At 40.4% G+C, this 14,702-nt stretch overlaps 3 protein-coding genes across 3 annotated transcripts; 1 reads left to right on the top strand and 2 right to left on the bottom strand.

Moving 5' to 3' along the window:
* Window positions 1-444: 444 nt before the first annotated feature.
* On the top strand, window positions 445-3,973 carry LOC112165258 (protein trichome birefringence-like 38). Its single transcript, XM_024301726.2, has 5 exons — window positions 445-900; window positions 1,053-1,224; window positions 2,854-3,029; window positions 3,129-3,287; window positions 3,379-3,973. Exons 1-5 carry the CDS (start codon window positions 587-589, stop codon window positions 3,668-3,670), a joined length of 1,113 nt encoding a protein of 370 aa, XP_024157494.1. The 5' UTR covers window positions 445-586; the 3' UTR covers window positions 3,671-3,973.
* On the bottom strand, window positions 3,965-6,211 carry LOC112165259. The gene is made up of 4 exons (XM_024301727.2): window positions 5,906-6,211; window positions 5,577-5,653; window positions 5,230-5,341; window positions 3,965-4,440 (listed from the first exon to the last, which is right to left on the bottom strand). The coding sequence occupies exons 1-4, from the start codon at window positions 6,169-6,171 to the stop codon at window positions 4,311-4,313; spliced, it is 585 nt and encodes a 194-aa protein (XP_024157495.1). The 5' UTR covers window positions 6,172-6,211; the 3' UTR covers window positions 3,965-4,310.
* A 537-nt stretch (window positions 6,212-6,748) lies between these two features.
* LOC112202163 (protein CHUP1, chloroplastic) lies at window positions 6,749-11,898 on the bottom strand. The gene is made up of 6 exons (XM_024343087.2): window positions 10,609-11,898; window positions 10,228-10,359; window positions 9,953-10,134; window positions 9,758-9,869; window positions 7,257-7,394; window positions 6,749-7,149 (listed from the first exon to the last, which is right to left on the bottom strand). The coding sequence occupies exons 1-6, from the start codon at window positions 11,764-11,766 to the stop codon at window positions 7,021-7,023; spliced, it is 1,851 nt and encodes a 616-aa protein (XP_024198855.1). The 5' UTR covers window positions 11,767-11,898; the 3' UTR covers window positions 6,749-7,020.
* Window positions 11,899-14,702: the final 2,804 nt, after the last annotated feature.

Below are 14,702 nucleotides of genomic sequence, written 5' to 3'. Positions count from 1 at the left end.
GTAGATTTTGATTTAAAAAAATGCAATATGAGAAAAAAATGTTTTATTTATTAAATTTTTATTGAGGATTTGTGGCGGGTTTGGAGGCTTCGTCCCCAGTGGGGATGGGGACGGGGAATCCCCAATATATTTTTATTGGGGATTGGGGCGGGGATGGGGATAGAGAATGACTCCGGGGATGGGGATGGTATTGTGATCCCCATTCCCAACCCGCCCCATTGCCATCCCTACACTTCAGTCAACACTGGCTCATATATATATGCCCGTGACATGCAGACCAATTAAAAAAAACGTAATTTCTTCTCAAAAAAAAAACGTAACAGAAAAATTTGCCCCATTAATCATTAAACATATTCTAAGTTTCAACCCCCCTGAGTTCTTAATCCTGTTATTTCTGATTCCTTCCAACTTTTCCCAACTCATTTCACAGAAATACTAATCAAATATATACATATCACTGTCCTCTTCCTCATTCACAAGCCATGTGAACCGCCGAAGCCAAACCCCTCTCTCTCTCCTTTTACTATAAAAACAACATTCGTTTCCCTCACACTCACAAAAAGCTATTCAGGAACCAAAATCCAAAATGGGTTTTAGGCTCCAAGCTCTGTTCCTCACATTTCTTCAAGCTCTGGTCTTGTTTTCACAGGAAGCAGTGTCAGCTGGCCACCATGGAAGCACTGTAGGGCACCATGGCAGCCCTTTGAAACGTGGAAGAAAGCAAGTGACCAGCTGCAATTTGTTCCAAGGCAATTGGGTGTTCGACCCTTCTTGGAATCCCCTATACGATTCCTCGAGCTGTCCCTTCATTGATGCCGAGTTTGATTGCATAAAGTACGGAAGGCCGGACAAGCAGTTCCTCAAGTACGCATGGAAACCCGACTCTTGCAACCTGCCAAGGTAAGCTTCCAGTTCTCGGGGTTTCGGCTCTATATCTATACTTATAGTTCATCAGAATACTTCAGGCGTGACGGATAAGCCTCCCAGCTAAATTAGATTCTCGAGTACTTTTGTGAACTAACTAATGGGTTGTTTGTTGTTATTGTATGAAGGTTTGATGGGAGTGATTTTCTGAAGAGATGGAGTGGGAAGAAGATAATGTTCGTGGGGGACTCACTGAGTCTGAACATGTGGGAATCGTTGTCGTGTATGATACATGCGTCGGTGCCAAATGCCAAGAACACTTTTGTGAAGAAGGACTCGATATCATCTGTGAACTTTCAGGTACTATTATTGAGACCGTGAACCTCATTGCTGTCAAATTCTTTTGCTGCATGACTGCATATTTGTCCCTTTGCAATTATTTTCTTACCTCGACATGTTTTTTTTAATCTCCTTTTGTCTCTTTTCCCAACATGTTCCGCTGCTCTGTTTTTCGTTTATACTACAGTTTTTTTATAGAAGGTCGAGTACTTTGTTGAGAATATATACATCCCACATGGGAAAAATGGGACTTTGCCTATGAGTTTATAAGGGTTTGGGCCACTCCATCCATTGCCAATTGGTTTTGGATGTGAACCCCAGATTACTTTATCATGGTATCAGAGCGGGTTACCCAAGTGTGCATGTCTAACGGCCACACGGGCTCCACGTCACCCAAAGTTGTCCACGTGTATGGCTTGAAAATTCGCCACACGTGCGAGGGCGTGTTGAGAATATATACATCCCACATGGGAAAAATGGGACATTGCCTATGAGTTTATAAGGATTTGGGCCACTCCATCCATTGCCAATTGATTTTGGATGTGAACCCCAGATTACTTTATCTACTTCTCCATGCTTTGCTTTCTTTCATTTTTTTTCCTGGTCTAACCTCCATGCTTTGCTGCTTTCCACTGTTTTTTTACATGTATTTTTTCTAGTATGGAGTGGAAGATCAAAAAAGAGTGTTTTTGGAGAGATAAAAGGGTAAAAGATCGCCTTTTGTTCCACCCAAATTTTGAGGAAGATGGACTTCACTTACCTAGTCTTTAATTGACTCGACCTAGTCTCGAGCTAGTCTACGATGCTCGTTTACTACCGTAGGAAACTAGTCTACTATTAATACACCGACGCCTAATTCTTTTTTACTTAACTCTTTGATTGACTTGGCAAACAGATAATTCAATATAAGAGGCCTACAAATTTTTTGATGTTGGCGTAGATTATTCGCTTCCACGTAGATCTTTTAAAGACATGAACGTTTACAGGCTGTGTTGAGCAACCAAGCCAACCTGGAATCATATGTGGGCCGTCGTCCGGTCTTCTTCAATCATCTATCCCCTGAAAGGGTTGTTTAAGTGATCACTCGGAGGCTGTAGCTTAGAAAACAAGCATGTGGTACAACGTAATGGCAGTTTCTACCTAAACATTATATGAGTTTTATTAGTGGTCCGCTTGTTTGATTCATTTAACATGTTATGTTATCAACCGATTTAGTTATTCATATTAAAAGTGAGGGGATAAGTCAAATAACGTTATGCTGCCGGATCGATCTATTCATTCAGATTGATAAGAAATTAAGAAGGGAGGATAACCTGTTAAACTACCCTAAACCACACACACTTTATTTTCTGGCCGGGGCATAGATTTATGAATTGGACCATACTAGGGAACAGTTCTTGCTTGGTGCCTGCTTTTGGTGATAACCCTCGAGAAAAGTAGCCGCTGGCTACATATCATTCTTCACGTGAAAGTCGATAGTTGATACAAGTTGTACCCCTGATAATGAGATTAAATGCTTCTAGTGTCCACTTCTGCTTGAATAGCAGCCATATATTTCATTCTTATAGTATTAAGCTTTTAATCTTATAAAGTACGTAATTGTTTGAATAATACATGTATGTATGTTTAATTCGTACTGATTTTCTACAGGATTATGGAGTGACCTTGTATCTATTCCGCACGCCGTATCTTGTAGATATAGTTAGAGAAGACGTCGGCCGTGTGTTGAAGCTGGACTCCATCGAGGCCGGAAAGTATTGGAAAGACATGGACATGTTGGTCTTCAACTCATGGCATTGGTGGACCCATAAGGGAAAAGATCGGCCGTACGCTTTCAAAACAATTCTTTGACATTATTACTTTATAGTGCAAACAATCATGTGTTTATCTCTCTGACGGATACATGTAATGGATCTGTTATGCAGATTTGATTATTTTCAGGACGGGACAAACTTGTACAAAGATATGGACCGTTTGACAGCATACCTCAAGGGGCTTTCCACTTGGGCAAAATGGGTTGACACAAATGTTGATCCTTCTAAGACCAAAGTTTTCTTTCAGGGGATTTCTCCGACCCATTACCAGTAAGTGGTGGAAAGAATCTTAGTTGCAATCGTTGTATTCAAGCTCTTTCTCATATTCCAACTAAAAATGACAATTATTTGTTTGAACCAGGGGCCAGGAATGGAACTCCCCGAAGAAGAATTGCCAGGGAGAACTTGGGCCGCTAACTGGATCGACATACCCAGCAGGGGCACCTCCAGAAGCTGGTGTTGTAAGTAGAGTGTTGAGTACTATTAAGAATCCAGTTTATTTGCTCGACATTACGACACTCTCACAGTTAAGGAAGGATGCTCATCCCTCAACATATAGCGGCGACCATTCAGGTAACGATTGCAGCCACTGGTGTCTGCCTGGGTTGCCTGATACATGGAACCAACTCTTATATGCATCACTCATCATGTGAAAATCAAACACTGAGCAACAATAGCAACCAGTCCTAGTTTTCCTTTGTTTATATACATTGCTCGTGTATTAAAGGGGTTCAGATTTCAGATTCACTTTGATTGGTAAACAATAAGATGGCAAAGACAATTGTATATGGAATGAATATTTAACCAGAGGAAGAAAGCATTGGAGTTAAGACAGAAAGCGACACTGTTTGGGATTACAGAAAGCAAGAACATGGTAGTGCTAGTATGAACTTTCATGTTTATTTTCCCTGTAATGAAAGAAATGTAGATGTGGAAATTACCAGAAATGTGCTCAACATCTTGGATTTCCAATTTATTGAATAAACAAAGAAAGCCACAAAGGCCAACCTCAAAAACACATCAGCTATCAAACAAGTAAACTACACATTAGCGTACCTTCAAATTGACATGTAGACAAAATGATCATCAGAACTACTTCATTATAGTATCTACAAATCCTCAGATAAGTTTCAATAGACCATTTGCACAACCTGTTGCAATAATCATCAAACTACCAAGTACCAACCACAACAACATGCAGAAGACAGTTCTGAAACATATGTTGAACAGTGCAGCCATTCCTGTCACTCTTGAAGATAATTAATCATCAGCTGGTGGGTGAAGCTACTCAAGCTAGTAACCAATATAAACTGCTGCATTCACTATATAACAGTCATCATTCTTATCTCCCATATCTTCTACAACCACACCACTTGAGCATATCAGTCCACCATCAACAACTTCAACATTCAAAATCTTTCCACTGCAATTAAGTTTGGTCAGAAGAAGTACAGAGAGAGGAGTAATATCACAGAGAAGCTAATGTGGTTTCAACATCATTGCAACATAAAACAGAAAAACTGCAGAGAAAGGAGTAATATCACAGCGAAGATCATCTGGTTTGAGTGGTTGCAACATCATTGCATCATACAACAGAAAACTGCATTATAACAGTGGGCAAAACCCGGATCTACATGTTGATCTGTTCACTACCTCATTGCTTACCAGAGGAAGCTGTTGAGATGTCCTTAATATGTTACTAGTTACTACCGATCTATGTTTTTCTAAGAAACAAGGTATAACTTTGACTAGAGTATCAGACCAAATTCACATTGACAATGAATAAGCAAATTGTTAACATATTCCTTAATCTTCTATCAAGAAAGCTCAACAGTCAAAGTGTTGTGCAAGAAAACTATGGGTTATATGTAGAAGCTTGCCCCTTTGGGCAGCAGTGAAGAGATTCAATCACTGTTAAAGGATGAAAATTATTTCAATATATTTCTCCATGAGACAAAGGTACTAGATGCCATTTCCAGCTCTCAATAGAATTCATATCAAACAGGGAATAATAGTACAAGCAACAGCACAATTCTAAAACTATGATTCCACAGCAGCACTACAGACACAGATCACATTCACTGATTCCACAAAAACAATAGATATTGCATCGTTTGGATACCCAGAATGATGTCAAAACAACCTAGAGTGCACAATATAGTATAGAATATGATTAAGTTGCACATGTTTCAGCTAATGGACTAATACTCACTATGGAAAGACTGATTTGACCTTCTCGACATCGAGCGACTGTTGTAGTATATGAGGCACTCCCAGCTTGATCTGTAGTTTCATCTCCTCAAATGTAACTCCAGGTATTGACCCTGCAGAAATTAGGACTAATTGACTAACGAAACAAATTCAAAATGATCTTCCAAATGTGATAACCATCCAACACAATGGTTTCCATACACAAAGCCCAACAACTAACCCCATGTCAAAACCTCACTACCCTGAACCCTTTATCAAAACATAACATATATTCACAAAACAAAATTCAACACTATGCTAAATATTTAGTTCTCCAATCAAAAACTTCTATAAAGGAACAATCTTTACCTCTTCGAAAAGCAGGGATCGAATTGGAAGTGATGGCATCTCTACAAGCCCTCATTGCTGCGGACGTAACATCTTGCCTGTTTCACCACACAAATCATCAAACTCAGCATTACAAAACTACCATCTTTAACACAAAGTACCAATCTTTGATCATCAAAACTTAAAACTACACAAAACTCTCCAATGGGCAATCATCAAATATGTTCTAGCATAAAGTCCATATCTTTTTATGATCAAAACTTAAAACTACACAAAGATTCTCATCTGGGCAATCATCAAGTGTGTGAAACAAACCGAGAACAGAGTCAACTGGGAAAAAGGAAGCTCACCCATGTTGGTCGTAGCCCACACCCATCTCCACGAACAAGAGCTTCATAGGTTGAGCTGAGCCGCTGGTCTCACTTTTCTGGGCTTCCATGGCAGTCGATGCGGCTCTGACTTGGCGTGAGAATCGAGCGGTTCGAAGAGGGAATTGTGTTTGGATTAGAGTGAGAAGTGTGTGTGAAGAAATTGCTGGGTTATTCTTATTAGTTTGAGAGGTAAAGGAAGCAGACGAAGAAGAAAGTGGCAGATTTAGGAAGAAGCAGGCAGTCATTCTCCTTCTTTTCCCTATCTGGAATAGTTTCGTTGCCCCGATACTACTAATGGGTCTCAAACGGGCAAACCGGCCCTCCTCTTTTTCTTTTTTTTCCCCCTAGTTCTTGTTTTTAATCATGACGGATAATCCAATGAGAGAAAAAAAAAAAATTGAACATGTAGGTTGAGTTTTAAAATTCGGATTCAGTTGGCGTTACGGTTAGCCAAGAATTAAGTTATGATTAATAATATATTTACTTATCTGGAATGGAGAAAATCATGAATCGGAAGCAATTGAAATGAGAGAAGGAAATAATCGATATGAGAATATTTCATTTCCATTAGACTATTCACTTACCATATGGAATCAGCATAGGAATGCAACTGATTACAATTGTAGACGACTGTTCCTAGCATTTCGACTGTTCGGTCATTTTTAATGTAGGTAATTCGGATTTAACTTGAAAACTTGTGCGGGCATTGGATTTAACAGCAGAAGTTGGCCACACATGTCGACGACGGTTCTTAGCATTTCGACGTCCTAGGTAAATTGGATACGAGAATCCTAGAACACAACAATGGCAATAGATACTACTGATTATAAAAGGTGAAAGAGCAGTTGATCTTATGCGTGATTTTTAATAAGAGAGTACCTAAGTTGTAGCATACTTCCTTATAGTTACAAGCTATTACACATGTTAGTAGTTCTGTAATGAAATGGTGCGATGAGGAACATTTCCGAGTAGGGGATGAGCCGATGAATGAATATGAATGCATTATGGCAGCAGCCATTGTATTCACAAACAGGATGTTCTATCTTTACAACAAAAACTCAGAGCAATTTCTGAAGCAGAGAGTGCTGCAGAGATTAGCATGGTGTGGACTTGCAAACAAATTTTTGCTGTTGCTGGTTTTGGCATTGTACATGGCATGATCTCACTTTATCTCTCAATACCTGGAAAGCTTTCATCGTTTCTGCATCGAAACCACCAGCAAACTGCAGAGAACAATAACCATGTCATTATTCCATCAGCTATCATAAGAAAGTGAAATTACTACACAAGTCTAAAACAGGCTGTTGAGTGCTTAAAGTGAGTAGCTTACCTGATGCACACGGAAGGCAAATCGAACGCCTTGAACTATCAGCTCTTCTTCTTCTGGGCCGCCACCACCTACTATTTCAAGCTCCGCAGAGACTCTCTTCATATACTTCATTGCCAATTTTACGGATGCCAGCTTGATCTGGGAAGATGTACACACACCATTGTCAGCACACTAATAAGTTACCTAACAGTCAGGGCACTACAAATTACATTCATATTTCTGGTTGTAGAAGAGCATTGTTTTAATTCCTACATCTTTCTACTTCAAATCTTTAATTACTGTTTTCATCTGAAAAAACACTTCAATAATTGCCAACACAACATTAAGTGCAAGAAAACTGCAAAGCAGAGAAGCATTATTCTAACTATAATTCCTACACCTTTCTGCTTCATAAAACTTCAATAGTACAGACAATACGGCAAGTATAAAAGCACAGTTTTAATTTCTACACCTTTCTGCTGCCGGAAAACTTTAAGGCTATGTTTGTTACATGGGACTGGACTGGATTGGAGTAACTTATATAAGAAAATAAGACTCATCCCACGTTTGGCACACATGAGGACTCAATTAAATGAGATTAGAGAGTCCCCGCATCAGCTCCCGACCTTCTTACATAGAACCCCCAAAACTCATCGGACTGTGGAAGCACGGGCTTCAACAACGCATTAGTCTCTCCTTCCCTTTTGCGCGCTTCAACCTCGTCTCTCCTTCTCTTTCGTGCTTCAGCCTCGTCTCTCCACTCTCGATCGCGCATCATCCTCCTTGAACTTCTATGTTCAATTTCTTTTCTATGTCATGCTCCTTTTGCTTTGATTCTGATTCCCTCTTCCCTTCAACCCTGTCTAGCTTCTTCTTCTCATGTATCTACTGTGATTTGTTAAATTAAAGACTATGGATTGATTTTCTATTAACAATTGTTTATGGGTTGTAACAATTGGTGTCTGGGTAGCTTGATTTGCTAAGAATTGATCAATTTCAAGATTGGGTTTTTTTTTCTTTTAACAATGTCTGTGTTTTTATCTTCTTCTTTGGTTGGTTGTTTTCATTGATTTTGAATGTTGATCAATTCTGGGTTTTTTCTTTCTTTTAACAACGTCTGTGTTTTTATCTTCTTATTTGGCTGTTTGTTTTCATTGATTTTGGATGTTGATCAATTCTGGGTCAAGTAACTGTAACTAGTCATGTAACTGGTCACGTAACTGAACATGTCACTGACCAAGTAACTGACCATGTCACTGGTCAAGTAACTGACCATGTCACTGACCAAGTAACTGACCATGTCACTGACCAAGTAACTGACCAAGTATCTGTAACTGGTCAAGTAACTGACCATGTCACTGACCAAGTAACTGACCATGTCACTGACCAAGTAACTGACCATGTCACTGACCAAGTAACTGACCATGTCACTGACCAAGTATCTGTAACTGGTCAAGTAACTGACCATGTCACTGACAGTGACAAAGTAACTGACCATGTCACTGACCAAGTAACTGACCATGTCACTGACCAAGTATCTGTAACTGGTTAAGTAACTGACCATGTCACTGACCAAGTAACTGTAACTGGTCACGTAAGGGATACAATTTCTGGATTTGTCTTCAGCTTTCTCATTCCAATTTTCCTTTCTTCTCACAAACTCATAAAATTGTTCATGTCTCTACAAATTACCAACTTTTAGTCCAATACACAAACAAACATGGGATATGACTATTTTGACTATTCTGCTCTTTAGTCCTAAGCAGTACCAAACATGGGTCATGTATTAACATAGCATATCCCAGGTTAGAAGAGTCCTAGACTATTATAGGAAATAAGGTGGGGGATAATAGTCCCACGTAACAAACACCACCTAATGGTTGTGCATAGCACAGCATTTACGCAGCACTAGCAAGAATTACCAAATTTGAAATGAAGGGATATCATTAAGTGAGGATCACCTTTCGACATGTTTCACTATTTCTTAATGTATTCAACTTTCAGGCTTTTCCAGATTGAGCATCTTTGCATTACAAATATGCATTTTGACAAGACATGAAACTCTATAAAGTGAAGCTAGAGAATCTTACTTGCTTCCTTACTCGGAAAACTCCGAAATAAAAAGTGAAGAGGACAAACATATAATATAAAGATTGGTGGGTAGTAGTTCACATGTGCACAACTGCACATGCAGGCGTGGGAATAGAAAATCAGAGAAATCTAACCCTCCTTTTGTCATATTGTTAAACCCTAAGCTAGATTACATAGCAGACCGTGTTTCCCTAATATCTTTTCCAAGATCTACAAGCAAGTGATCCAGGGGACCAGTTAATTAAATTCATAGGGTTCATAGGGACCTAATCCAATAAACCAAAGGTGATGACTTTGTGAGTGATGGGGTGTGGCCGAAATGAATTCAATGCTCTTGTAGAATGAATTGTTATCCAAGGTAAGAAAATATGAGTAAAAATTTCATCCATTCGGTTTCTGAAGCATAAACACAGACAGAGGCAAGGAATTACCTGGCTTACAAACTCAGTATCCAGCATCCAATTTGTAGGAATCTGGAAAACTTTGTATCTTTTCGTCGCGGATTCTCTCATCCTCGAAAGGTTGTAAACACCATGCTCCAATCTGTTACAATTATACCAACAAGATTAATACATTACACTTAAAATGACACTAATTGCAAAGAGGAAGCCAAGAAATGCACTTACTTTTCAAGCAAAGCCTGCATCTTTTTAAGGGTTGGACCGCAGGGCTGGCGAGAATGGTCAGGGAACGAAGAAGCCTCTGTTTCAAGCTTCTTGAGATCGCAATACCCGAATGCAGCCTCACGCAGAGCGTCAGCCTTCTGCTCCGGCCAGTCAAAATGCTTAAGCACAGCTCTTTCATCCACCTAAACCATTAAAATCCAAATCCAATTAGCCTCAGTATGAGACCGTGGAAAAGCCATACCAACGATTTTCGAATCAGGGAGATGAAATGGTACCAAATAAGAGAGCTCATCATCCAGCCATTTGACAAAAGGCACCACATCGTTAATGTCTGTAAACGCCGCATTCTCGACTTCTTTGATCAAAAACCTTATGAAATCTCCCTGCGTTTCTACATCCGTTTTGATCTGTCAAAACACCAAATTAAAACAGAATCAAGGAGCGAACATTTTGCCACTGATATTCATCAAAATTACGCCTTTTTAAAAATCTGAAATCAAATTCGAATCTACGTACTGTCTCATCTGACAAGCAAAACACAATAAAATCCAAGACAAAAGGCGGTAGGGACAAATAGGCCGGGTCATTTCTCTCTGACACCAAAGGGCCAGTGGCAAAACCGTAATTAGACAAGAAACCGAGTACCGGAAACTTACAGCGAGCAAGTGAGCAGAGCGGTTCTCGATCTCTCCGATCATGTCACGGGCATTGGCGGTGGCCGGTGCGTCGGAAGCTCCCGTACCGGAGTCTCTCCGAGAATCCCTCCGCATCAGAGAGTGGTAAAACTCCACAACCTCCGGCACTCGCCTCACCTTCTCCGTCACCGTCTTCCTCCCCTTCGGCGGCGGCGGTGGAGGAGGCGGCGCCGATCGTGACGGTGGAGGCGGCGGTGGAGGTGCCACATTCGCCTGAGCCGGTCGCGGCGGCGGAGGCGGAGGTGGAATGTTGGCTTGCTCTCCTGTTGTAGAGGCCTTGTTTTCACCGTTGGATGACGACGACGACGACGGTCTCGGCGGCGGTTTCGGAACCCTAGGGATTCGAGATCTGAGAGTAGACAGAGTCGGCTCGGCGAAATCCTCCGAGTTACACCTGGAGTGTCTCGGCATTTCAATCTCAACTTCCTCTCTCTTCGAATCCGAGCGTTCCAGTCTTTGCTGATTCTCCAGGCTTGCACTGATGTCCGTACATTTCACTCCCTTCTTCAAGTTCTTGATCAGATTGGACCTAACGGACACCTCCATCAGTCCCTGAAATCTCTGCGACGACGAAAGCTCGTCGCTTTCCGACGCCGCCTTCTTCATCTCCGAAATCTCCGCCTGGATAGCTTTGATTTTCGCCTCCATTTCCTCCACTTTCTTCTCGCTCTCCCTCCTCTCTTCCTCCAACTCCACCCTAACCAACTCCGCTTCACTCCTCAACCTCCTGTTCTCGCTTTCAAGCACTTCAATTTTTCTGGTGGCTCTCCCAATCTCCTCGTCCTTGTTAAAGATCTGGTTTTCCAGCACCGGAACAATGGCGACCGACTCCTTCAGCAGCTTGTACTCCAGAAGCTCCGTCTTCAGCCTCGACTCCCGGTCCCGGAGCTCCTCCACTAGTCGGAGCAGCTCCGTCACGTCCGGCGGCTTGGGCTGGACCTGCGCGGAGGAGCGGGGGAAGTACACGCCAAAGGAGCGTGAGAACACCGCCTTCTGCGACGACTTGCCGGAGCTCACTGACGGCGACGGCGGCTTCGGAGGCGGCTCTGGCTTACTACTACGCGCCGGCGATGGGGATTTCTGTAACCCCATTGCTACCCTCACCTTCCCAGCTACCATTGCTAAACTTACAACAAACTCTCTCTCTCTCACTGAAACTTGGTCTCTCTCTCTGGCTTTAGGTTTCTGAAAGTCCTCTCTAATAGAGTGAAGGCTGTCCTTGTCTCTGTGTTGGAGAAAGTGAGTGAAGCTCAAGCTCTCTCTGTAACTTGAAGTTTGCGAACAAAAAGAAAGAATTTAAAAATTAGAAAAATTTATATTAATTTTGAAGAAAATTAAACTATCTGATTGGTCGAGTACTAACATAAAACATTCGTGTCTAGTATTTGAGTTTCAACTCCTATTAGTCTGTGGTTAGCAAGTTTGACGAAGCTTTTTTGATTCATACGCTTGCAGTGAAAGATTAATTTGATTTTTGTTAGAATATTCATAAATTTTTATCGGAATGGATGTGTTACTGACTCGCCTAACGTGAGAGAGAACTTGTTACAAGATAAAAAATAAAAAATATTTTAATTTTGAGAAAAATTAAATAAGGAGAGAGGGAAAGAGTTAGTGCACATTTTACGAGGAACGGTCTTCTTTTCTCGGATCCAATTTTGAGGAAAAGAAATTATTTAAATCTAGGGAAAGGGAATCCACGCGCGGGGAGGGATTTGGTGGGTAAATATTTGAAAATGGGACGGGATAGCGGGGCGCGTTGGAGAAATAGGCGCGTGGAAGTTGGTGGGTGATTCTAGTTAGGTTTAAGTTGATGATCAAACTGATTTTAGAAACTAGAAAGGTACTTGTAACGGTCGGCTTGGTAAGGTGTTTAAAACTCGCGAAATTTCACGATATTTTGACTGGTTTTGTCTGACGGGAGAAGTCAACGGTGGTCTTTGGATATTTTGACTAGAGTGGATTTAAATGCTGCTAATTATTTGTTTAGGACAAAAAGATCTTAGCTAAGCAATAAGTGAGTCATAAAATGGCTCATTTGTTGAGATGAGATTTTCAAGCTAAAACTAGTTAGTGAGGAATAAGTTGAAGGAGATGCCTTAAATATAGAAAATATGTCAAACAGTACCTGAATTAAGGCCGACCCCTAACTTCAGTATCTAACTATGCAAAACTATCACTTTGGTATCCCAAGTTTGAAGCTCGACCCAAGAATGGTACACGCCGCCAATCACAACGTTAAGTTTTTGCTACGTGGAAAACCATGAGAGCCCTCAAAATATGCCACATGGTTAGCTAGTTAACGTCGTGATGGACGGCATGTACCATTCTTGGGTCGGACTTCAAACTTGGGGTACCAAAGTGATAGTTTTGCATAGTCGGGTACTGAAGTTAAGAATGATGCGTAGTTCGGGTACTGTTTGTAACATTTTCTTCCTTAAATATTAGCTTCTTACTATGTAGAATAGGAGTCCCGTTCCCCTAGTCAGCAATTGACCATGGATCATTTGGTTAGTCACTGTCCGATTTCAATCGGACGGCTGACAGAACTCATCTCAGATTTCATCACTTATCTGTCAGCCGTCCGATTTCAATCAGACGATGACTGACCAAATGATCCATGGTCAGTTACTGACCAGGGGATCATGGCTGGTAGAATAGACATCAAAATGTAGTTGGTGATTTTGATACGATAAGTTTTTTTACAAATACACTTTATCGACATATAATTGAATTATTTCTGAAGATATATGATTGTATGACTTCTATCATTTTTAAGCATCATATTGCAGACTAAATTATGTAAGAATAGACGATGGTGTTGGTGTATGGATCACTTTGAGTAATATTTTTGGATCAACTCAAGAAAATTTACTCCAAGAGCGTTGTTGATGATTAATTGAAAATTTACACGACAATATTAGGAGCATTAAAAGTTACTTTTCAAAAAAATCATTAACTTAATTAATCAAGTAAAATACAACTTGAATAGAGGATTAATTGTGTGAGAAAGGAAGCGTGAAACAATTTTACCAAACGAGAATGAGTAAAGATAAAATGAAAAGATTAGGTGTCCGTGCAAATTGTCAAATATTTTCAATGTAACACTTTTTCTTAATATCCAAACAATTACTCAAGCCAGTAGATCTTCTGTTTTCCACATGAATTGTATGGTATGGTCAAATATTTTCAGCCTCAAGCTAACTTTTTCTTAATGTCCAGGCAGCAATATTATTTACTCAAGCTAGTAGATCGATGTCAAAGAGAAGATGAATTGTATGGGATGGTAAGTTTGCGTCTTTTTGTTGCAAAGAGGGGAAATGGTATCGGTCCTTTCTTGTTTTATTATTCTTGCACATGAAATGGAAACATCCTTCTGTTAGTTCTATATCTTTATCCCTACTCCATTATTTTCTTAGGTGAACCATGAAAAGAGCGACTTGAGCTGCGCACCAAAAACAGTGACTTAAAGTTCAATTTGGTGTTGGTCAGAGAAGAGCCTGATAAAGAGTTACTACAAGGTAGAGTATTTGCCAAACATTACATTAGTAGTAAAACTTTCACCTTCACTTTCCATTTCAGTTTCACTTGAAGAAGAATAGAGAGTTCTTCTGGTGGGAAAGAGAAATATGAGAGACCCAGAATCTTGATTTGCAGAGCTGTAGCTTTTGTTGGAAAGTGGTCATGTAAAAGGACCTGTAATATAAATCATACAGCTGCTATGAGGATGACATGAGAGAATATATAAGGGCTCCTATCTACTCTCTCAATCTCCTTGCTTGGCTTTTTTCGCTTGCCCTTTTCTTCTGGCAATTTGGTGCATGTGCATGTGAGTGTCACTGACCTCACCTCTCCCTCTCACACAGGCTAGTTCTTCTATCTATTGTTCGGACAATAATACTATCCAGATCTGGATTAAAAGCGAATAAAATTATAGAGGGAGAAGTAAAACTAAGACTACGAGACGCATTTGAGAAGCATTGTAAAATCTGCATCATGTTTTTATTCTCGGGCCTTGTTACTCTTTTTATGCATTCTATGGACAGTTAGCGTTC

Source organism: Rosa chinensis, chromosome 5, assembly GCF_002994745.2.
Source record: "Rosa chinensis cultivar Old Blush chromosome 5, RchiOBHm-V2, whole genome shotgun sequence".
Lineage (NCBI taxonomy): Eukaryota > Viridiplantae > Streptophyta > Magnoliopsida > Rosales > Rosaceae > Rosa > Rosa chinensis.
The sequence above is the reverse complement of the archived record's forward strand: the minus strand, read 5'-3'. Positions and strand labels throughout refer to the sequence as shown.